At 33.0% G+C, this 26,406-nt stretch overlaps 1 protein-coding gene across 3 annotated transcripts in view; it reads left to right on the forward strand.

The window, feature by feature from the left end:
• Positions 1-26,406, forward strand: part of LOC136986744 (carbonic anhydrase-related protein 10-like) — an 86,955-nt gene that overhangs the window by 57,900 nt on the left and 2,649 nt on the right. For all 3 annotated transcript variants that reach the window (XM_067284350.1, XM_067284349.1, XM_067284351.1), the window contains 5 exons: positions 17,984-18,120; positions 19,531-19,725; positions 24,182-24,277; positions 24,369-24,435; positions 25,407-25,561. In XM_067284350.1, coding sequence (XP_067140451.1) covers positions 17,984-18,120; positions 19,531-19,725; positions 24,182-24,277; positions 24,369-24,435; positions 25,407-25,561 — 650 coding nt within the window. The remainder of the gene's footprint in view (positions 1-17,983; positions 18,121-19,530; positions 19,726-24,181; positions 24,278-24,368; positions 24,436-25,406; positions 25,562-26,406) is intronic.

A 26,406-nucleotide genomic window follows, 5' to 3' on the forward strand; every position in this document is an offset into this window, starting at 1 on the left:
TTTATATATATATATATATTTTTTGAATATGAAATGATTTTTTTGCGTATTGCTGAATATTTCCTAACGTAGTCGAATTTCATTCAGGCTTTAAAAAATAACATAAAACTCTGTACGGTACGGGAATAAAACACACACAATACCGAGATTTCGTGTCAGTTGACCAAATATATTCAAATTTCTTATTTGGAAAATATAAATTGAAACGATTAATTAATATTTACCATTAAAAGTTTTACTTTTAATGCATTTATTAAAAAATATTTTGTCGTTAAGAAACGTACTTGTTCGTGTAAAATGAATTATTGATTAGGTTGTAATTTGCATACTTGATTAAGTTATTTCTTAAATTAATAATTAATGAAATTGGAAAATTATCAATGTATTAACTAAAAGTTTTAAACAATATTATATAATATAACTCAATTAATTTTTTTTGCTGTAATATCGACGTTACATATTTTAGTTAGCAAACAATGTAATAAAATTGCCGAAGAAACTTTTATCTAGTGAAATAGTTTTTTGGTTTTATTATCTGTTTATTGATTTGAAGATAAACGAAAGAGGTGGATAATTTCTCCGAGTGATGGAGGATCTAAATACTTTATATTATAGCATTGAATTTGGGTGGTGTCTAAAAGAAACTTTTCTGGTATTTATCGATTTTAAAGTGTAAGGGAGGAAAAAAAAAGAAGATATAAAGAAAAATGTGTTTTAATTTCTGAACTTGCTCATTGTAAAGTGATAAAATACTTTTATAATTTTAATTTATAATAATATTAATTAGTAAATTAAAGCAATATTTTAGAAAGTGTGTATGTTCTTCTAATGTTTACTGCTAAATTAAAGGAGTAGGCCTATATAAACAAATTGAGACAATGATTGTTTTACTTAAAATAATACTTTTAATAGGCTTTCACCGAAGTCAAATTAAGTAATTAATTAGATTTACGAGGTTTCGTAAATTTTCGAAAACATTTAACTCGTAATACACGACTAAACAAATTTTATCTGATCAAAAGACAAAATGAAGAGTAATATTGTATATCATTCATCAGACGTCATTTAAAAATTCCTTTCAAAATTAAAGTCGAGCATGCCATTATTAAATGGGAGAATTCCTATCATTCCTATTTGATTTTATTATTCGCCAATTACTTTACGAATACAAGAATAGAAAGATCTATTTTCTCTTGGCATATTCTGATCCGCGGATCAGTAATCTTCTAATTGCATTTTCCAACAATAATGGCATATTTTTCGACGTCTCACGTTTCATAAAAGTTTTATTTAAAACACGCTGTTCGATAACAATCAAATTACAAAATATAACATAAAGAAGAGGCGTATAAATTTAAAATTTATAAGATTTTTGTAGATGTCAGAAAAGTTATTTTCGCCATATAATTCATTCGCTTATCAAAACGTTACCAATTTTAAAGCTGCCCCGGATAGTAAAAACATTTGAAAAAAAGACAAACAAAATAATATTTTGAGTTATTTTTAAAAGAAATAAAGAACATATTGTAAAAATAATTTATATTGCAATGAATTTCGAGTAAATACTGTGGTATAAATATATTGATAGAAAATTTCGCAATATCGTGCTTATTGGAGTGAGGAACGTTCGGGCGAATTCTTTTGTGCAAAATAAAATCCAAGAATATGAGCAAACGAAGGGAGAAAGTAGCAAAATTACCGTCTGTCGATAAGAGAAAAGCGGATCGAGCAAATGAAATTTGACGAAAACGGATCAGAAACAAAAAAAAAACATATTTAAAAAATGATAATTGCATCTTCCGAGTGGAAAAAATGACCTTAGATCGTCATCCGGAATACGTATTTGAAGAGTTTCTACGCGGAAAACGATTTTTCACGAGTGTTAATAATTCGAAAAACGCAAAAAGTTCTTTCATTTGAATAAAATCCAGCAATCCGTATAAAAAATCGAAAATGATCAATGGTCCACTCGTCGAGTCTCGGAGGATCGACGAAAATTTATTCTTCACGCGCGAGATATTTTGTAAGAGAATTTCGAGGAATTATCGAATCTGAGGATGTACTTATTTTCCGGAGAAGGATTCACGTATCGTGCCGAAAAGACAAAAGTTTCCAGAGTAGGTAAAAAGGCGATGTTTTTATGTGCACTAATTTCCCTAGAGGACCAGACACAGATTGATCCCCGAGACAAAATTACCAGAAAATGTCTCGTATTCTTTCTGTTATTCGTTTCCTTTGCTCTTTCCGCTTTTCCCCAGAGATCGACCTACCCCCGTTAATCACAAGGTGAGGGGATGAAAACAGGACATTAGCTTCGTTTCTGTTTGTCCTGTACATTCGCCATATAATTATAAAAAAGTTCTTCCATTCCACTTTCATTACAGACATTCATTTCATTTTCCATCTCGAATATGCCGGCTTTTTAATGCAAAATAAACGAACGAAAGTTTTGATTATTTAATTGCAAAAATTCTATTTCTGCTAAACGTAAGCCTATTTATATTTGATTGTTGTTTGTAAATCGGTATCTTTGCTTCGTCCAATACAAAAACGCCGATTTCTCACGTTTTCTCGTGTTTATTTTCTTATAATACGTCATTTTCTTCCTTCTGTAGTATTTTCATTAATACGATATAGAGTCGAATAAATCGATTGTTTAATTCACCAGAGTATTGTTTTTTTCTGTAAACAATTACTTCTGTATTGAGTTTATATGTTATTAGATCAGCAACTAGCTATTCCTCAAAAATTCGATCAATAATTCTATTATCGTTTCTCTAATTACAGGGAAATATTTACTTTCTAAACAATTTTATATATTTTAAAAAAATTTCGTGTGTCAAAGAGAATTTATCTTTACTTTTGTACTTATAGTTGGATTATTTTTTCAGGTCGCTAATTTAGGGGGAATTCTTCGTGACAAATTTATACAAATTAGTTATTTTTATATATTTTTTTTAAATGCGAGGCGCTGGGAGATTGGAGTTATAACAATTAAGTAGCTTTTGTTTCGCCAGAGACTGGATTCATCATTGGATATTGTGAATAACGCCTGTAATTATGCAGTCGAAACGAGTTTTAATTTTTGCTTTTGCTAGACGAACCGAACTTTTTATTTAATTGTAAGTCTTTATGAAGTGACAACGAGGGTCGTTAGCATGGAATGAGTGTTGTTACAACGATGACATATCCACTACTCTGCTTCTACTGGTGTCATACGGCATAGATTTCGCTAGTCAATAGCAAACATCATCAGGCGAGATAATTACCTATTGATTACAGCAGTTCAGTGGATGGCATTCCGGTGTCGTTACGGGAGTTGTTTATTGGGACTGCAATGGTTGGATTGGTGCGGTCAATTTGGCGGAATGAGTTAAAGTTGGTCTGGATCCAACTTCGCATGGCTGCGCCTGCAACAAATTCCTAAATTTTGGTTAAGAAAGAACGAGTTAATTATGTTTAGGACAGGGATAAGGTTGTTGAATCGCTTCGTGTCACTTAAATAGACTTCATCACTCTTGTTAGTCGCGCATGGACTAACTCGAGTTGCGTGACACAAGAGAACTCACGAAAGCACCACCGACATTTTCAGCGATTCGACTTATCTTTTAAGATATTGATGAATTCTCTGAAATGTCTGAAAGAAATGCTCAGAGTTCTGTGTTCGATTCGATACTCACAATCTTTTCAGGGTTTCTGGGCGTTGTCCTATATAGTCCAATGTCCGTGCCACCTGCTTCTATTCAAAACCTCGACACATCTGTACCGTTCGAGTTTTTTTCTGACAAATTTTTGTCAAAATATTGTCGAAATTTCGCACTTCCTGCAAAAAGTTCTTTTGTGATTCCAGTGTTTGCTCCCGGTAAAGAAGTGAAAGTTTAAAACTGAAAAAATAAGAAGTTTACCGAAATAAAAACAGCTCCCGATATTTTTGAATAGAATTGAAATATCTATTTAACAGCAGAGCTCCATTATTCTTTTAACTGAGATATCGATTTCCAATTAAAAACTCGATAGCCATACGTTATTTTGACCTTTGATTACGTTCTGACTAATAATTAATTAACAATCTCGCTCCGCATCTCTTGGAAAGATTATAGCAACTGCTGTGATATTAATAATTGCGATTGTCTTGACTAGAAGCTTCCCAATAAGTGTAAGACTATAGAAAATATGATTTTTATTATGTTTAAATTTTAAAATATCTTAATTACTTAATTTATTAGTCAAGCATCAACTATTTAAGAAATTTAAATTCCTTTCAGATTGCAGATATTTTGAAAACATGAATGATCAAACGGATATTCATCATTGATGTCATGGCTTTCTCTATAGTATTGTATAATCTCTATTCGGAAGTAAATTAAATGGAAATGATCAGATTCTTGGTTAGGCTGTTTACTGTCGAACGAAATATGCAAATGATTTACATAATAAAAGAACGACAGTGGAAAGACGAATAACGTTTCAATGTAATTGAAAGGGTCGACGGGCCATATGTCATGCGGAAAAGCAAACATGATTGCTGCTTCTGAGAAACAGATTTTCTACTTTAAGTCTATGCAAAAGTTCTATTAGAAGATTTTGAAAATAATTCGAAATTCGAATCGCGAGAATTACAGGAATTTCGTATTCAGCTCTATGTTTAGAAGACAGAATGATAGTTTCGTTTCAGGAAGTGTTTCGGATTTCTTATTTCCTTCCTAAGTGTAACCATGGTAACAAAGGAAAGAAAGTCGACCTTATTTCTTCTTCAGATCTATCTGCTCGGAACAAAGTCGAAGTTTCCTCGGCAAATCCTTCTGCTGTGGGAACCGACATGATATTTGGTTACATCCATCATCCTCTTCGTACAAACAGTAGTCTTCTTCTTTTTTTGAAACCGGAATTCCGGAGGGTGGAACGTGGAAAAGACTTTCGACTTCCGACTGCTACAACTTCCTTCCTCTACACTATTTTTCCCCCCTTATCCGAGTCACAATTTTTCTGCTCTATTGAGTTTTTCTCGAAATGATAAAACTTTTCAGAGATCAGTGGACCACTTTATCTTGGAAAAACTATATTCAAAAGAATCAATCTCGGGAATAATTCATAAATAACAATTTTATGTCGTTTATACAGATTATAAGGGTCGAGGAAATCCGAATTCATATTAATGGCAACTAGTCTTTAAAACTTATCAGTTTGGACTTTACGGTCTTTCTTGTTCGAGCGGTTAAAATAAAAAATCCAGGCTCGACTTCATACACGTCAAAGTTAACGATGCGTCCGAGATTTGCGATCCTCTCGACTATGAAATTGGGCGGAGTTTCTCCTTGTAAATTCTAATTGACTGTTAATTTCATCTTATTATTAATCGCAGCCATTATTGATAATTTAAAGCATTTGTTTGGATTTTAAACATTTTTTATCATCTCGCTCGCTTCTGTTTATATTTTTCGATTATAAAGTTAGAATGAAATAAAGATTCGGAATTCGAGATGATTTAAAATTTAAATTAAAATATCGCGATGGCTTTCTGCTGTCGGTTCGAGAAGAATTTTATAAATTTCTTCGCCACATTTTATCATTTAAATAACTTTTCTGTTAGATTACAAATAATAAATTGCAAAATTCAAATTTTCTTTTTATTTTCTGTCTAAAAATCATACAATTTGTTACGAGTAATCAATTCGATTTCGGAAAATTATCCAATAACATTGGTAATTTTTTTTCTAAATTGTAAAAAAAAAATTCTCGATTTTGTTAAAATAACTCGGTTTTTATTGTATAATTTTACAAAAATTAAGTTTCATGTTTAAGATATAAATTCCAGTGAGACAGCTTTAAAAACAGCGTAATTGATAGAAATAAATTTAGTATAAAATGTTTAAGAGTTATTAATTTTGATTTTTTATTTAAAATCGCTAATATAGAAGTTCAATCATATAAAAATGTAATTATATACGCCTATAGTGTTCGCTCACCGTGGATAAAACCATTGAACAAAGAAAGGAAACCAGAAAGATTCACGTGGTCATCCTTTAGTCGGGTTCAACCCACGACGTATCGTGGGTTGAACCCGACTAAAGGATGACCACGTGAATCTTTCTGGTTTACTTCACGTGTCTAACACCTAAATATAAGCCATTTTCCCGTAGAAAGTCATCCAGGGAAGCTCCTCTCTTGGCAGGTCTCTCACTTGTTGCGTTGCCCTATTCCACAGTTTAATTCTCTTCTATATTAATTTCACGTGGAATAAACTTGAAATTCACTTAAGCAAATAAGAAACAAAAATATAATTATAAATTTTACTATTTATTTATACCGTGTTTATTATTACAGCATGCGCATTTTAAAATTTAAGGATTTTTTTTTTAATAAATTAGTTCTTGGAATTTCTGAAATATTTCTTAGATATTGATTTATTTATATTTTTAATATTATTTTTAGAAAATATCCGAGTATATTTGGTATTACTAATTAAAAGTTTCAATTTAGTAATAAATTTTTTAAAAAATAAACAAATACAAACTGTATTAAAAAGTAGAGAAACTTTTATTTTTCTTTAAAGATTTTCAAATCATTTCACGTATTTTTACTACGCTTCGAGTGTTTAGATATCTCTTTATGTTTCCAGGATTTCACTCTAGTTTCTCGCATCAGCAGGCATGATTGATTCCTTAAGTGATTCTTAAGAGATTCAGAGAATAGTTTGAATCTTTAGTTTGAGCGAATCACATTTGAAATGTAAGAGGAATAAAAGAGCATTTCCCGTTATTCGTTGAATGTTTCTGATTTGTTAAAAAAAACAAATTCTTATTTATTCTACGTCAGGGGAGCCTGTACATTGGGAAACTTAGAGCACGTGCTTCCCTTTCATCAGGATTCCCCTTTTCGTAATCCCCATGGAGGGTCTCAAACTCTATTATCAACAAACAATAGAAAATGCATGATTTCTAGCCTATTCTGAAAATATTAAAGGAACTAATGAACGATATTTGTTCATTGTTCCATGCGTGGGTGTCCGCAGAAAATTTTTCAGGGAGGGAAAAGCTTGGAGACGAATAATTACATCAATACGTTTTATTTAATTATTAAATTTCCGAGTTTATTTAAAAGTAGATTATAGAATTCAGTATTGCATCTATACAGAAAGATAGACAAAGCGTTTTGTAGTGAGAATGTACAGTACATATCTGAATCAGTTTTACGATTATAATTTGTGGAATTCTTTATTTAACTCAGGGAGAGGGTAAGTGCCCCATTTTATCCTCAGAGGGGGAAAATTGGTCCTATGACCCTCGTTGTCACTTACCTTATGGTTTTGTGCATCATTTTAATGTAGTAATTCCGTCGTACGTTGGTCAAAACCCAACAGTCCTTGTTTTCGAGACCAAATTAGCTCCGAGTGCAACCCAGCGCCACTCAGTTCAGCACTGATCGGACGTTGAATCAGAGTTTGAAGCTTGAATAATGTAAGATGCCATTTCTTTATAGCTTGTGCTCTCCTTTTTTTACAGTCTGCGGGCGCCGCTGTTCTGTGTTCATATTGAAAAGAATACATTCTACACAATGCATCTTATGTTTTACCTTAATGTTTTCCGAGTATATATCACTGTATTCAATATTTTCAGCATAATTGATAGACATATCATAACCTGTAGGTTATTAATCTATACTGTCGATATAAGTCCCTCCTTTATAGCGCACTCTCGTATAACGTCAATGAATACATGTGAACGAATCTTCCTCGTAGAGATTAAATAGTTTCTTCCTTTCGGATTATTAAATATGGTATTGCAAATACATTGTTACGATCAAATCAAACTCTTAAATTCCAAACTTGTATGTTGACCTTATAGATTTAAATCATTTTTATTGTATGAAATCCTTCGGTTTTAGCGTAATATTCGATTCAGTGCACATTTCAGAAGCGAAAAAATGGTGACACTATACCTAGATTCGTCTGTACTTGTAATCACAAAATAATTCAATATATTTTCAGGGTAAAAATCGTTTGAATTTTAATTGGAACCGTTCTCAAAATTTATAAAATGTGGTTAAGTATTATTGTATTTCATTTGAAATTTTATACGATTCAAAAGATATTTATTTCAAATAATAATTATTCTCGTTAAATTTTATTTTAAAATAAATAATTTGAATGTATTTATTATTTGTCATGTTTTTCGAGATTGGAGGGAGGATGGTGGGGATTGAGTTCTCCTACCATATACATCACTACAGTGCACTGACACACATCATGAGATTAAATTCTACGTACATTTTGTTATGTTTATTGGACTTCTGGGTGGGATCACCCCCTAAAACACTTAGGTATGTTCTCAAAGTTTCGGTATTTTATCCTAATTGAAAATGGATAAAATTTGAATTACAAGATTTGACAGTAAGATACAAAACAAGTTAAATAAAAACGTTTAATAATAAATTAATATCTTACTTTTACTTCTTTTTTCTATATGTTTACATTTAAAATTTATTGGAAAAAGGTACTATTGTGATGATAACTTTAAAGTTAAAGTCATTTCCTTTCAAATTATCGAGTATATGAATCCTTTATAAGAGCTAGCATTTTAAAATTTAAGCTGCTAGCTCTTATAAAGGATTTATTTCTTTTTTACTGGAACTAATGACGATTCAATAAGCTAGTCGTGTTAGAATTTTGCATTGTATTGAAACTACGAAAAAAAGCCTCTTACCAACCAATAGTTAGCGCTTATCGCGTTGGATTCGATCGAAAAGAAAGAATGGAAATCAAGTTAAATCGATGCTGAATCTTCTCGGTAATCTTCCTCTTGTGATATTATACCACTGCTACAGCTTGCTATTAGCTACTAATACAGCTATTGTAATTATATACATAAGCTTTTAGTTAAATTCTTAAAATATATGTGAACTATCAATTACAAAATTCTATTATCTAGAAGGGAGCTTCATTTCAATGAATTTTAATTTACGAAAATAATACAACTATTATTAAATCGTTTGATTTTTATTCATAATAAACGATGCTAAATAGTGTAAAAATATGCCTAAATTAATTAATTAATAATTAACTAGCTTTAATTAATTAAAATATCAGAAATATAATGAACTTAATTACTTTATTATCTGACGAAATTCAAAAATGTTAATGTAAAGTTTGATTAAGATTTTTGGATTTCATTAGATTATATCTCAGATATTAATTTTCAATTAGACTATCGCGCAATCAGTCGGATAATGTCGATCTTCTGATAAAATAATCTGGTAAATTGTTACATTTCTGATCGGAATTGACACAATTAGTACGGTTATGAATTTTGAACACGCTTCCCATTAAATGTTAATTGAAAGAACTTATAAAATTTGCACTTAACCGTAAAACTAGAAGAATTTCTTACATTCAATTCTTGAAATTCAGAAATTATCTATCAAGTCGGTATTCCTGCATTTCATAATTACTCATAAAATATTTCGAATCTTACGAATCGTTTCTAAGATATGTAAATTCTTGAAAGTAAATATTATTTTAATATTCTATGAATTAAATGTAACTTATTTTAAAATTTTTACTCTATTGTGTTGGTATCTAGAATCTTACAGAAAAGGCCCGTATTCTTTAAAATTACCTTGTGTTGTTAAGAACAAAGAGAATAAACCACTGTAATGCTCTAACTTTGATAGGGGTAGACGAATTAAGTTTTGAACGTGTTTCCAGAAGAAATAAATAAATAAGTAAAACAAGATTGGTATTACACGTTTAAAACAATATTTGATATTGTTTTTTTTTTTTTAAATAATAAGATAATTAATGTTGTATTTCTAAAGTTTTTCTTTCTAGAAAACTAGATATTTGTTATATTTCGTGGTGTAATAATCGTGTCGATATCTCTTGTATCCCTGTTATTGATATAGCAATCATATTCATTGTCCATTTGCAGTCTTCTTAGATTATCTTGTAGTCGTTTCTGTATCCTACAAAGATGTGAAATAACAAAATAAAAAATGTAAAGCAATTATTATATTTATTGTACATAAAATTAATTTTATATGTACAGTACCTCGTTTTTTACTTTTAACAAGTATGTATTTATGAAATAAAATTGATAGAGAGCTACAATATGAAAAATATAAAATAAAATTACTAAAAGTTGTCCTTCTTTCCAAGGAAGATTGTTAATTTTCCAGAATAATTCTTCTTACATTGACGAAACATTACAAAAGACGATATATTTTCTGTGACATGAAATACATTATTGTATTGTTTCGTCATAGTGATTAATCTTTAATAGATGGATTAATAATGTGATGAATAGGAATTCTTAAGTCCATTATGGATATTTCCAGAAAAATTTTTACGAAAATTTGCTATTTGCTAAAAATATAACAGATGCTATTTGAAGATATTCCGAGTACCTCGACTATAAATAAAGTTGCCAAAAAAATAAATAAAGCTTTTTTTTAACTTATTTCTTTCGGTTTGTTTCCGTATCAGCTGTTTATTTTGGCTATTCTACAACTGTTTTATTATAAGGTTTGAAAGGTTAATTATCATCCTGTATAGATTATTTATATAAATTTATATTTTGATAAGATGCTGGAATAAAAATTTTCGGAATTCTTATCGTCGTAATGATACAGACTTAAAGAACTTAGGCCTACATTCATGCATTTTAAATACATTTTAATTTTAATAAGTTGTTGAATTTGATTTTAAATAATTAAAGATAATTTCTATAAAATTATTTGTAATTTAATTTTTAAAACTTTGTTTAAATAAATAAAAAGACTCTTGGGAAAGGAGTATTCAATGAGATGTAAAATTATATTTATTTTAAAGCTTTAATTAGATTTTTGTTTAAGTATTTATGATGAAGAATTACTTGTAAAGACTACTTATTAAAATAATTAAATTAAAATCGACTTTTAAATAACCATTTGTGTCTCCCGGAAAACTTAAAATAAATTTTGAAATATAACTCTATTATCGGCATCTTGATAAAATAAATTATGATTTTCGGCTGTGGAAAGTGTGTGTAAATTAACAGTGATTTACAATTCTCGCAGCCTTTTATTTCCGAGAATATCATCGACCGAACTTGTCAGTCTGGTGATTTTCGATCGTTTTTCGATACAAGAAAAAAGAAAAATAAAATCGAAATGGACATACAGGAAGAAAATCTGTAGTGGCGATTGCCTATAATTTCTTAAAATCCCTCCAGAGAAATTTCACTTAAAGACAGATTGGGCTCGGCGAGAAGCAAGCATTATGAGGTAACCAGCTTTATTTCAAGGGAACTGACGGTATAAAGTAGTGTGTTGGCACTCACTAATACTTTCTCCGGTGTCATCTTGCCGTTATGACGACGACAAGAAACCATAAACAGACACGGTTGGACGGCTAAACAGATAAACGATGCGGCAGTTCTTGCACATGGCGAGATATATTCAATGACAACCAACAAGATATCCAGAATGGCTACTTCCGCACCCAGATAGGTCAGATGACATGGGTCAATGTCCTAATTCGGACACTTTTATCAGCAACTTTCTGTCAATGGCTTTTTCCCCTTTGCCAGTATGTTTGACCGCTTCGATAAACCTTTATGTGGTTCAATGTCACGGCCTATCTCTTCGATAAAAACTTATTTTTCGAATTTTACGAAATGTATCGATTGAGTTTCGAGTACGCCAATTAAACACTTGGGGAATAAAACTGTAATTTCGGTATTAAGTAGACAATTTAAATTATTAGCATTAAATATGATAAGTCAATTCCATTTTCATCATTATGTAGTCGGTCCGAGTTTAAACAAGGATCGATGTCTCTCTTATCGATTTTGCTATCAAGGCGTGAATTGTTGTAAAACCAAGGAAACGAAAATTTGTTTACCTGTTAACAGAAACTTTTCCCCCGAGTGCTTTTGGATTGAACAAAAGGCTTATTAATTAACACGTGTCACGTTTGAACGTGTTCCGTTATATTCGTCGACAGAATTCCGCAGAAAACCGGAAAAGTCATTTCCTCTTTCAGCGCAGAATTGATTCCGCAGAGTACAGTCCAGCTTGCTTAAATCCGGAAATGGAATTTATTTCTGCTAGAAGGTCGGCATCGAAGAACACACAAAATCGTCTTATTAACCCCAACTTTTTCGTATTCCCGTTGTGTAAACTCCTAATTTTTCTTAAATCCGTTTATTTGACTACGTCAACCTGGAATTTCTTTTTCTAGCCGAAAGAAACTCGATGCCATGCGCTATTTTTTTTTCTGCATGTGGACGTAACAAGTAGCAGAAATCATATCACGCGTGTTTACCATTTAAAACGTGTTTTAGCATAATTTACACATTCAGTGCGCGCGGTTTAACGCGTCGATATTCAAAATGAGTTTGTTTAGGAAAGTCGAGTTTCTGTTTAGCGCGAATTAATTACCTATATAGGAAGGCTGGTGTAATATCGAAGCGAAATTCGGATTTAAATGGATTACACGACAGTTGGAACAATCGAGGTGTATCTGGATTGGATAAAGGGATTATTGGAGCAACATCCCTCGATATATGAGATTGGTAATAAGATGCGTTAATTCTTAGCAAGAATATGGTATTTTTGTTAAATAGCCGAGTTAGATAAATCAAAAGAATCTTTTGTTATTCCTCCTCGGAGCAAACACGCATCTAGGCTCTCAGCGCTGAGATAGTCGTGCATTGATTCTTTTTACTTCTACCGCTTGACAGGTCGATAAGTGGATCGCTGATATAACTATCAAAAACGTTGTTGAAAAAATTTATCGCGTTTTCTCTCCGAATAAGATGGCCATTTGTAGAATAACTCATTGACGCTAATTTTAATCCTGCAGGGGATTTTGGACTGGAAAGAGGATTAATTCCATTGGACAATTTTGTCTAATTAGCAGCTTGGGTGTTAAAAGAATTCAATCAGCTATAGACGTGAGTCGTATTTCGTATTTAAGCCCTATTCTGGCATAAGGCTTTAATTAGCCTCTTCACTATGTGTTCAAACTCCGTGTCTAATGCATAGTCGTTTTGCGTGCGTTGAATACTAAGTAATTTAACTCCTTTGTATTTTTCTTAGAATAAAAGATTTTTTCAAAATATTACTCCATTTTATTGCGGCAACTTTTATACGTATCGACATTTTCATAACTGAAATCGGGGGTTGCTGTCTCAATAATCGAAAATCCGTTAACGCGAGAAATCGGGAGATGCAGTTACTAGAATTTTGTTTATAAAGTAATGGGCACAGCTTGAATTAATACCGTGTGTTCCTCTTTTTCTGCATCCGGAGAAGGAAAATTTTTCTAGGAAATAGCAATAAACGGTAAGAAGAGAAGGTCGACGTTCGATTCTCTTACAAAACTCGGATTGAAAGTTCCATTTCCAATTTTTCATCTCCTGACTTCTCCATTTCTAAAGTTTAAAAAATTTTTAACCTTGTACCGAATATTTTTTTAAAGATTGAGTTTCGAGCGCAGTAGTTAAAAGTATAAACCGCTTTGTTTCGTTCTAAGAAGAAACATTCCCGAATTTTTTTCCTCTTCTATCCAAATGGCGGTGTTTTTCTTCTTGCAAAAAGTTCAGTTCTGTTATAACGACAGACTAGGCTCCAACGTCTGTTTATACTCAAGTGGAAGTATATTTCCTATTTATTATTCGTTAGCAGACTTTTAAGAAGTAATTATAGGAAAACTTTGTGGCGAATTGTCGTTTGCATTCATTCGATTGGAGTTTTATCGTCCGCATCCATTTAGATCGATATCGGTAATTATTATTGCACATTAAACTGGATAAAATCAAACATATTCTCATTACGTGCAGCCACATTTTTTCGTCTTCAATTGCGTCCAAATATAACATTTAATTCAATACTCGTTCTAAGCAGAAATTTAACAACACTCAATAATTCCAGAGTGGAACTAAGCTCCGACAACACAATGCCGGAACTAAATTCCAGACATTCCGGCAAACTTGGAATAGTCGTTAAAGTACACTGACTGCGGAAATTCCACACTCGGTATGCTTTCCTCTAAGTATTTCCTGATTCTCTTCCCTAAAAATCCGTCCGAAGCATTACTATATATGCCGAAAACACCTGCCTCCTTCAATTGTCGGCCTGACTCCAGTTAAGGTTTCCCAGATTTTTTCAAATTCTGCAATTTTGAGGAATTCTAAAAAGATAATTAGAACAGTTTTCCTCTTTAAGAGATTCTCGTTCTTTCCTTCGGATACTCGGAAATTTCATTAAAATCCAAAGTTTAGTAGCCATTACGAGGACAATTCTCTTAATAAGCGCGTATCCAATGATCAATCCCCGTTGATATTATCGTTGGCCGAGTATATCTTGCAAAAGTCCTATTTCTAATTCGTTTCCGGTTCCGAAGAGGAATATTAAGTTTTATCGCAATCTGTTGGACGCATTCGGAATAAGAATGGCCGATTTGACAAAATTTTCTTTTATCCTAATGCAAAGTTATTTAATTCGCTGGAGTAAATTGAAAGCGGCCGAATGTTTTGAAAAAGGAAATAAAAAGATTTTATTAAATAAAATTTTCATTCTTGCCGGTGAATATTGTCGAGATTAGTCGATAATTAAATCAAATTTGGAAATTAAATTATCTAAATATGGAATTCTTCGGCAAAATTGAAGTCTCCACCAATAACTGCCTCGGGGGATAAACATTCTGTCAAGTCTAATTGGCATAAGAGCAACATCTGAATGCGTAATGGACTTACCATTTGATTTTATTTCGATTTAATGTTGGGATAAACTTTTGCCTAATTCAATTACCCAGCCATTTTAAAGAAAAAGAAAAGCAAACAACAGATGTCCTACGCATCCGATTCTCCATATTTTACTTTTTTCGATTTTCATAATTTAACCTCCCTCTTTCCTTAACTGAAATCTGTTTAATTTAATCAAAATACGATTGCCATTATTAAATATGACCTTTCGAAAATGTTTAGAGTTTGCAGAAAGAGAAAAACATCTTTTTACTAACGTCATTGTCTTTGCGTGTAAGTCTATTTGCCTAGTAATTATCCTTTCTTATGAGCTTTAGTTTTTCTATTAAACCTTGCAATAAGTTGCGAGAACTCCTTCCAACTTCCGATCGTGGCACAAAAGTCCGGCAATATAAACTTTTTTTAAAAAATACACTTTAAAGGGCGCAGAAAGTAGTTAGAAACAATCGATTTCTTTGTATAAGTTTAATGAATATTCATTAAAAGTCATCACGATTCGCGCGACATTCATCATTCTGTATTATTTAAGTTTTGCGTCCTTGGTCCCAGCGCTATAAACTCCGGAGGAACATCTTCCGAGCAAATAAAAATTTAAATTACACTCCGATTCCATAAAACGACAAACTGCCCAACCGCAAAAATCCTACAATCAAAGAAATGGAGCAGTTAGAAACACAGATGCGCCAGTCGTATAACTTAAGGTTAGAGAAAGTTGTAATTAACGTTTGTGTTGAAGAAACAAGATATTGATCTTATTGTGAACCCGACTTGTCTGGAGGAGTAGATTGTCGTTCTGGTTGGCTGCCTCGCAACATTGTTCCTTTCTTGGTGACATAACACGACAGTACGTATCACGCTGTGGTCTCGCTCCAGGTGGATTACGATATGAAGCGGAAGAAATCGCTCCGAGACATCGCAGTTGCTGACCTTTCCTACAATTCAATTTAAATCGTTTGTAATTATCCGAGAGTTTATAGTTACTGCTAACTGAAATAACACGTTTCTCTTCTGCCTAAATTTGCTCCGCCGGCCAATTTAGATCTAGGAGAGTTATTTAAATATCAACCTTCATTATTCTCGCTTCTTGTGGCCACGCTTCTCGTCCTGCCAACCGTTAATAGAATTGTGCCCAACCGATTTTGATTTTGATTTTTCTTTCTTTCTTTCTTTTCTTTTTTTAATGAAATTTATTATTGTAGCCCGTTGAATGGACCAATTTTCCGAAGGGTTGTCTACTTTTTAAAAGAAATTTTGCTTTTCGAGAGAGTGCTGAGATCAGATACGAGACCAGAAGGAGAAAATAATTGGGTAGAACATTTCCATATTTAATAAAATTAAAAAGAAAACTTTACAGCCCAAAGTTAATTTTAAGATAAACACGAGAGTAATTTTTCTCTTTCAAAGAAGCGGAGGAAAAAAAAAAAAAAAACGCGACATTTATTGCTCAATTGTTTGTTCTTTACAAAATTACAATTTAGCAAAACAGATGCCAAAAATTCGAGAAAAGAGAAAGTTCCGAGGGCAAATAAAGTTTTTAATCATCCGTCTAAACAACCCAACAGCATCTGTCAACTCCGCACTCTTTCTAAAAAAGTATTTCTCGCCCTAGGGATTTTCAGGCGCCATTCTTCTCCACTACGTTGTTGTTTTTTGTTTTTTTTATTATTCTTTTTGCTCATTTGGTTGTTATGAAATTTGCACGGTAAGATAAGCGTTAGAACAATATTCACGACGAAATTTTAAACAAACAATTTAATCAAATTTTAAATAATTAAAACGCTAACACGAATAAAATATTCATAGCTTCTCTGCTCTTATTTAAAACCGCCAATCAAAATTCATAAAGCTGACAAGAAAATATATTACCACCCAACGAATTAAAGTAAATTCGAAATTATAAAAGTAGAGACGTTTTTCTTATTCTATTCGAAATAAAAATTTTACAACTAAATTAAGAGTTTACAGAATCTTATCCGGAAATAAATTTAAACAGAAGAAAAATAACTCATTAAACCGGAACTAATTAGCAGCAGAAGAAGACTAACCGAAGAACAGAAGATGCATTGTGTAAGCTAATAAAATAAAAATTATTAAAGAAGTAACTGTGTTATTTTCATTTAATTTTATAACAAAAAAAATAATAATCGTTATTTGGATTGATCCGAATTATCCCAAGTCGGTTTTTAAATCTTTCTAATACTTTTTCTGTTTATTTTAATTTTTTTTATTGTTAATTATTAAAAATTTCCTCACAAATCTTTATTCAAAGGGATAAAATTATAATTTATTTCTAAATTTCCAATGGTAATAAATATATGCACAATACTTGGTAAGTTATTTATAAATATTTTTAAAGTGAAGAGTTTTTTGAACGTAAGAATCAACAGAATATATTTTAATTTTTATATTATTTTCCTTAATTTTATAAGTCTCAGTAGTTAATTTCTTTAGGCCCATTACAATCGAGCGTTTATTATTTTTAGCTTTATATATAACGCGATATGGCTATTGTAAAATTGAATTTTTTTATATTGCTTAAAGCATTTTAACGCGCAAAACTTGCACTTTTGCATTAAAAAAAAAAAAAAAAAAAAGAAACTAATTTTATCGGAAAATTCCCGTCTCCCTCTAGCATAAATATTTTATTAAAATCACCAGATTTTTTCCTTTGTTTTTACATTGTAGAAAGCATTAAAACTGTTTTAAAGACGGCAAATGTATTATAAGTTTATAATTGAAATAGTCGAGTATACTTAATATTTTATTACGAGGACTATAAAATAATTATTAATATGGAATTACTAAAGTTTTAACCGGCGTGATTTTTTAATTATGTCGTACGAACTCGTTAAAATTTCGTAGGTAATCGATCGTAATAATTATTAAGGGAAGAAAATATAATGGCCCGAGCATAAATGTTTGAGAGAGAAAATCCTAATTTTGGAAACTATTGCTACCAGCTATACTTGTCGCTTTTGTGAGAGGAGATAAATAAGAACGTTCTCTCGGGTCTGAGCGTAATTTCTAGAATATCGACGTCATCTCTGATATGTTTATAGATCTTTATTATTCTTCATTGTTCTCTAGGCACCGATCAACCGGCAAAGCTTCATTGATTTCTTTGCTTGGGAGTGGAGCATAAACAACGCAGTAGATAATATATTTCCTAGATAATAATATTTTTTCCTTCGAAATTGTTTTTTGAATCCCTAATTATTATTATTATTATTTCTTTCTAGGACCAGATTTCTGGGGTCTTCTTAATCCCGAGTGGCATCTATGCAGTAGAGGTCGACGACAATCTCCGGTCGATCTCGACCCCACCTTACTCCTTTACGATCCTTATCTGAGGAAACTACAAATAGATAAACAAAGAGTGAGTCTATCCGCTTTAATTACGATTATCGCTTAATTAAAGACGATAGAAAAATATTGCTCCAATTACCGAACACTCGCTTCATTTTTAAATCGGATTCCATTCGGAAGTTAACGGAAATTTGCCTAACGATTACGGACGAGCGATTCTTGGAAATTAATCAAAGCGTTAAAAGGGTTTGCTGCTAGTAATTCCCGTTAAGATCGTTAGATGTTCGCTCGATTAATCGCGTGTAATAAAAACTATATAATAGACACCGTGCCCAGATATCTCGTACATCTTGGGGATTAGCGCGATAAGCCAGATATGGCATTTTAATCAGCTGCGGATAATTCGACGTTTTTCGATCGGCATTAATCATCCACTCCGATTCATTTTATTAGCCGTCTTTATAGACAGATTTTCTTCTTTTTTCCTTATATTCCGAGTTGGTTAAGGAAAGAGAACGGATAATCGATACTTGTAGTAGCTTCTAAGGTAACATATCGAGTTTGGTAGCTCTCATTAGGAATTAGAGCCTGTGGGTTACAGGTCAGAAAATACGGCTATAAAAACACCGGGAACAATATCATCCAATTGGGCAGAGTAGAGAAGACAAAACGATATTGAATTGGAAAAAGAATGAAGCTTTTCGACAAGAAACGTGAGAAGAAAGCCAAATTTCAATTTAATTACCGAGAAAGAAGTCGAGGAGGTTCGTGACGGGCGCGAGGATGCTCGGTCGGGACCGAATCTAGAAATAAAGCGATGGAAAGAATTCCTCCGATCAATCTATAGAGATAAGGTGATTAAGGGAAAATGGATTCGTCTCCCCCAAATATGTGAGGGGAGGATATTAATGGCCGACAAAACCAGTTGCTATCCTTAAAGAAAAGAAGAGAACTCGGTGATTACCGAGACCGTTTTTTTGTTTCTTTCGTTGCAGAGAGATCATAACTCGGATGTTCGAAAAAAGAAAGACAGAGCGACATTTCATTCAGTCAGAAACTGACAGAATTGTTATTAATGACTGAATAGCGAGTTAATAATGAGTCCGGAGTCATCTGGAATGTGTGCACTAGGAATGGAAGTCCCGTTAGATATTAAATGCCGCGCGTCGATAACCCACCGACAATCCTGGGCATTTTTTCGAAAATAAAACGTCTCGGGAAAATATTCGAGGTGGAAAATAATGCGGAAATGCGCAAAATATTAATTATGTCTTATCTGAACCGGATGACAGAAGCAGAGGTTTAAATTTTTCTAGCACAGGTCATTCGATATCAATGCCGTTTGGCACGGTACACGCCGCAAACGTCCCATAATTCGTGGCGCGAAATCCGATCGGACCGTCAATAAAATCCGATAAAACGAGAGACAACATAAAGAGAAAGGAAGGAGTGCTGTTTCTTTTATTTTTTTATGTGCCAGGTGAACGGAGTGATATGGAACACGGGTCACAGCGTGGTGTTCCGAGCAGAAACGGGTCCGTACGTTCCGGTGGCAAATATATCCGGCGGGCCCATGTCTTACAATTATCAATTCGAACAAATCCACCTGCACTACGGAAGACTGGATAGCTTTGGATCGGAGCACACACTAATGGGACGAGCTTTCCCGGCAGAGGTAAGTGCGTTTTGTTATCGTCATTTATTCCGTTGCGGCGTATTGTATATTTTAATGAGAAATACGGAACGGTAAGCCATTTTCTCTTTAATGGAATTGCTTTCGCTTCCAATACGACGGAGCGGGGGAAAAAATAAGAGAAGTCAAGGAATGTCTATTAAAAGGAAAGATATTTTAGACTGTAATTACGCGGAACGGACATAGTGCGGTTTTGGAATTTGGTGGTTATATTCGAAAATTTCGCCATTTAAAGATGGAGAAGGGAGGTTCGAGGGGCAAAGATAATGGCGCCGAATTCCCTCTTAATGTTGGTAGATGCCGTTAGAGGGCGTGAGAGAAATACCAGCCGGTCGAAGGCGTCTATTATAATGTCGGTTATTTGGAAATGCGATGCAATCACTCGCCACTTGCTTTATCTCGATTTGTAGGCCAAACCGTCTATTGATTTCCAAAAATAGTTAATTGCCAAAATGTCTCTCTTTCTGCCGCAATTTTTCTCTTTTTTTTGCCACGGAAAAAGTTCCGTTTTACTCTATCGCTTGGTAAAGTTTTTATCTAAATGGCCATTCAAACAAACTTGCGCCGTGACGTTTATCGACGTTAATTGTTCCTCCTAACCATTAACTAACGTCTTTCCGAGGGAAAAAAACTTTGGCACAAAATTTTACTCGCGAATTGCGGCAATCCGACGATGTTTTGGACGGGTTTAAAATTTTGGAATGAAAATAAAACAGTCCTATCGATTATTTGCAGATGTTTATTTCCTCACAATTTATCTTATTTTGTCCGTCGGTGATTTATAAAGCGAAACATTTTATTCTTTCTCGACTCCAATATTCCCTTCATACAATATTATTAAGGATAAACCTTAAGACTAAATATAAAAACGGAACAAAATTCCAACAAAATACAATTTAATATCTGTAAAATCCCGCTGGCTGCTTTTATATTCCGATGCCATACATTTGCAACAACGACAAAATGGAATAACAAAAGTTACATAAAGAAGGTTGTTTGGTAAAGTAACAGATTTTTATGTTCACTTGAAAGTAATCAAACTAACAGCTTACTTGGTTTCTAAAACTCTCAGAAATGGCGCGGGTCAGTCACACCTAAGAGCGCCCCTTCTCTAATAAAGAAGTGTTTCCATCTTATCTCCAGCGCGCATCTCTTTCCTCCTTCCTCTCTATCAATCTTACTATTACCTTCGCCTTCACTTTTAATGACAATTAATTCGTAATTACGACGCTTCGATCTGTCCTTTTCTAACACTTCTATCGGTTCTTCTTTATTGATTTTTGGATACATTTCCGACTGGCAATTCTTGCCTTCCAGCAACGACTAGCAATATTGGAAGCTTTCCAGTTAGGTGGTTATCTTCCTTTTTTTTCATTATTCTTATTAGTTCAATCAACTTTCCCCTTCGAGATTGTAATTGGGGTTAAGTTGAAAATCCGTTATCGTTTTTCACTAATTTTATAATTTTCTCCGTCAAAAGATGGCGGAAAAGCAGCGATAAAATCCAAATCTAACTCACCTTATATCGTTAAATGAAACTTTTACTATTAGTCTGCGAGTAAATACAATATTTTGGTGTCGTATTATTCGAGCACGACTCTTAGTGATTTTTAAAAGGACGATTTCGGTAGAATATTAAGTTTAAGGGTGTACGAATGTTCGACAATTGTCCATTAGAAGTGAGACGTGAAGTAAAACTTCTACTCTATTCATAACTCGCAGTTATGAATGCGAACGGAAGAGCTGTAGCCTATCGTATAATTACCGTAGCATTATGCGTCAGCAAATGCAAATACCATTAAGTATACATCGATTAGTATAATTACGGACGACATATTGTGTAAACGTCAGGTGATGAAATTTTGTACAAACTCCGCGCGATAGATGCGCTATAAAATTCGTAAACACTTTAAGTTCTTGTGACAATTTACCTTCTTATATTTATAAATTTAACTGTTTTTTAATTTAAATTAAAAATAAGATTAATTTGTTAGAAATTCAAAATTGTATACGTGCTAATTGACCTATTAAAGCTATTTATTATCGTTGAGGCGAATAAAAGTACTTGAACTTAACTATTATTTACTCTGGTCGACTTAAATTAAAAGAAATTGAATTAAAATTTAAAGAAAATTTTTACTTTAGCAAAATAAATTAATCGGCCGTTGAAGAAAGAGACCACCGAGAATTAAAAAAAAGAAGTTAGAATAAAAAAATCCTTTCCGATTTATATCTGAATGCGCTTGCATGTTTTAAGAGATTAAATGTGTGGCAACCGTGTTCAAAGACGGTCTTTCACGATTAACTAATAATCTTACAAACAATGTCGAGTTGCCACTTTAAAATTCCTTCCACTCCGCAACTTAGGTAATTAATTTAAGAGATAGTTTTTCATTATAAAAAGTCTAAAAATAGAGTGGATGTCGGAAAGAGAAAGAAAAGAATAGAAATCATAAGTCGATAATAAAAAAGAAAAAAATAAATATATATATCAAAAAATGGAAAATCGAAGTAGAAGCCCCGTGTCGTTAATGGGTACTCGCGACCGCAAGAAGTACACGGGACGTCGTTATTAAACATCTGTACCACACCATTCCTTCATTATCGCCTATCGTGGCTCTTCTTATCGAATGTCTGAGTATAACCGAAATTAGTCGAGATACCCGACTACTCCCGATTTCCAGTTATCTTAGTTTCTTTCCCAATGTTATTGCAAGGTTCATTCAGATATTTACCGAGATACCGGTCGACGTTGGGCGGGAGAGAGATAAGAGCAGGGAAAAGCGACAATCAGATGGTTGGCCTCTGTTATCAATGGATGCACTCGCAACCTCCATATCTGGAATGTGTAATTCCAACTTGGAAACTTACTTTCCCGACGGAAAATTTGTCCAAATCTTCTTTCTAATTTATAACTTCACATATCGGCAGACTAGAAAAGAAGAAAGCGAGGGAAGAAGAAAAAAAAGCGAGAACGCAATTGTGCAGAGTCGTCGTTCGATTTACAGATTTAGTTCGATTCTGGTGGAAATTTATAAATGGTCGCGGTTTTTAATCTTTATTTTTGATTCGTTTCGCCGGAAAATGAATAATTTGGTGTCTTTTTTAAATTTAAAATTCAAATTAATTTCTTTGTAACAAGTTATTTAGAAGCGAATGATTCTTTATTCGCGAAAATCTCCGCTCATCTACATTTCAATAAGTGCCGTAATTTGGCTGCTAGAAAAACCAATTCAAACAAAGAGCATTCGGAGATTAGTCTACTCTTCAATTATTCTGTCGAATTCATTTGTTACAAACTACTTGATTTTAATGGAAATTCCCTCCTCAGAACAACACCTTTTTTTTATCGACCTGACAGAATAACAACCATACTATCGCTCTTACTGTTTGAATTTACATTTTCTTTTTTTTTCATACTAATTTTGTTCCCTTTACGAAACAATTAGCTTTATTGTTAGGCAAAATCTTAAAAGAAAATAAACTTGATAAACTTGCATCGTAAAAATTGGATCTTAAGTAATATTTTATTCGATTTTACTTCGATCAATTATTAAACGAATTCTATACTTGGACGACTGTTTGAAGTGTTCGTCTCCGGAAAAAACGAAACAATTTCATTTAATTATAAATATTAACTATTTATACCATTATTTTATTCTGTTCGTGATATAACACAAGCCTAAAATAAAATATTTATGTAGAAGGTAGATTTTATAAATCCACGCGTTTAAATTAAAGTATTCTTTAAACGAACTTAATCAGTGCCAGATTGCCCATTAGGCACATTCTAGACTCCGGGTCTCGGGAGCCCAAAATTGAAAAAAATAAAGCAATTTTACCGTTGCAACTGTATAATTTATAAATAATTCTATAGCTTGATGTCTCTCCGGTGGACAGCCGACAACTTCCTTGTATCACCTGGATTTGAGTTATCCAGAAATCCAGTTAAATCGGATTCGGACCAAACATAGGTTGTGCAGGGACAGTCTTTTTAGGTGGGGAAAAGTTGCATCCCCGCAGTGTGACTGTGGTGCTGAAGGACAGACTATACACCACATCTTGGAAGATTGTCCAGTAAGATCTTTTCCGGGACAACTGAGTGACTTCCTGATTGTGACTGAAAGTGCTTTAAACTATATTTCTAACTTAGATTTACATTTATGATTTGTGTTCTTTCATTTATGATTTGTTCTTTTTTGAATTAGATGTGTAGCCATACGCTAAATAAATAAATAAATAAATTCTATAGCTATAATTATACGTTATTAGTTTATGATATCGTAAAATTGTGTAGAGGAATCCCAATCTACTGTGAGGAGTTCCGAATCCGCCATTGATTGTACTGTATTTAAAGATACTGAAAACGGAACTTAAATCAAGGTCCAAATTTCACACATATTTATTTATAATTTTATATATTTTTATTCTTTCTAAGGTTCAAATCTACGGCTATAACTCCGATCTATATTCTAACATGTCCGAAGCCTTTCATAGATCTCAAGGAATCGTCGGTATCGCGCTTTTAATTCAGGTATTATTTTTATTCGTATTAATTCTCTATTATTTTATTATTATTATTATTATTATTAGTAAGATAAATAAATTTCCAAATCTATATTTAGATCGGAGAAACATCTAACTTAGAACTCCGCCTTCTGACTAGTCAATTACATCAAATTATTTACAAAGGTGAGTCGATTTAAATCCGAGATATTTTAAAGTATCTCCTTTTATTAATTCGCCGAAGGCCGAAGGAAAACGAAACTTTCAATAATGAAAATTATAACGTCATTAGCTACGCTTATCATCATTTAAGTTTAGAATAGATAATGACGGAATTCCGTCTCTTCATCCGCTTAACCGGAGTTTCACAAACTTACTTAGATAATGAATATGCCCATCTCCCTCTGTTTTATTTGTTTACTTAATATAGATTCAGCTGGCAGTTAGTCTAATAGTATAAATTATTCGCCCTATTAAATTCTCCTCTTTTTAGTTCTATGGATTATGCCGACGTCATTTTCCGCTTCCTTAACGTCTTTACGTAACTATTTTTAGTTTTCTCTCAGGAATTTCTTTTGTGGATGTTTTGTTTATTTCCGTTATCGTCGTATTGTTCTCTAAGAAGGTGCCACGTGTAATAGTAAACTCACTTAATTACTATTTCGCGTAAATAAATGAAATAAAAATGACTCGATTAATGGCTAGGTTCTCGATTACGAGATTGATTTGTCCGTGTAGGAAAAAAAAGCCACTGACGTAGCATCGACGTCATCGTTTTCATCTCCCGAATGGACGGAAACTTTTACGATGTCCTAAGGAAAGATTGAGTAATAAAGAACAGTTTTTACGGCGAATCTGCCGACAACATCGCTTATTGTCATCGATATCCAAGCTAGAAAGGCATAAAAATTAATGGAAAAATTAGATCTAGATCGTTTACGATCCATCTATTTTACAGTTTGTCTTATTACAAACAGATTCTATTTCGATTATTAAATAGAGAAAAAAATATTTCGGCCTCTGTTTTAAATCTGGCAAGTTAAATCAGATTTAAAACATTATTATATATATATTATTTTTTTTAAAGGATAGCGTATTATCTCACTTTCCATTGGAATTGTCTGTTTGGGATAATTAAAGATAGAATTTCTTTACAGGTCAGCAGGCGGAGCTGAAGTCCCTATCCATCAAAGAACTTCTACCCGACACCGAATACTACATGACTTACGAAGGATCCACTACAATGCCGGGATGTTACGAAACCGTCACTTGGATTATCATGAACAAACCTCTGTACATAACTAGGCAACAAGTAAGAGTTTGTCGTGTTTGCCCTATGTTAAAATTATTAAAATTCTTAACGCGAATAGCGTAGATATCACTCGATTTTAATGAAAGGAGAAGGTTTGAATGGAATAGCGAATGTTTCCATTTTTTGAACGAGTCTACGCTCGGTCTGTTGATGGCAATTTAATTAACGGCTAATTATTTGCAACAGACATATCCATTAATACAAAGACGACTGGAGGCGTAAGGAAGAGAATTTCAAATAGAGGGCATCTCGTGCAGAATAGTTCATTAATCAGCCATCATTTTCCGAAAGAGGACTTCTTCCGTTTTCAGATAGCGCGTCCCAATTGTCCTCGCCCACTGACGGATTGATAAAGGCTGAGGATTTTTAACTACATCATTGATAACATGCGCGCACGGAGAAAACGATATGCAAATGAAGACAGTGGCCATCGTCCTCCGAGATTATGCTATCGGAGATTAAGTGTTCGCTTAACTTACGAACTCGTCTACATTGGTCGGTTTTCACACTTTTATCTTTGTGTCTACCGTCGCTTTATTAAAATCATCGGTTGCGAGGGCGGTCAGCCTCTTCTGGGACGAGGAAACTAAATTAATTTTGCTCGATATTTATCCGGTTAAGTCTAGGAGATAGCTGTTAGACGCGCGGGAAAACTGTTCGATTGAAATTCCTTCGATATAAACGCGTCTATCGATTGGCTGGTTTTAACATACATGCCAGATGTCGACCGAAACATTGGCGGCGATATTTTATAAAATTTCAAGAATTAGAAAGTCTGATGAATACCGGAGATAAGATTGGCGGTGGGCAAAGAATTTACGACGTCGTCTCTTACTTTTACGACA

This window comes from Centruroides vittatus, unplaced genomic scaffold (genome assembly GCF_030686945.1).
Source record: "Centruroides vittatus isolate TY-2023 unplaced genomic scaffold, ASM3068694v2 scaffold_1167, whole genome shotgun sequence".
Lineage (NCBI taxonomy): Eukaryota > Metazoa > Arthropoda > Arachnida > Scorpiones > Buthidae > Centruroides > Centruroides vittatus.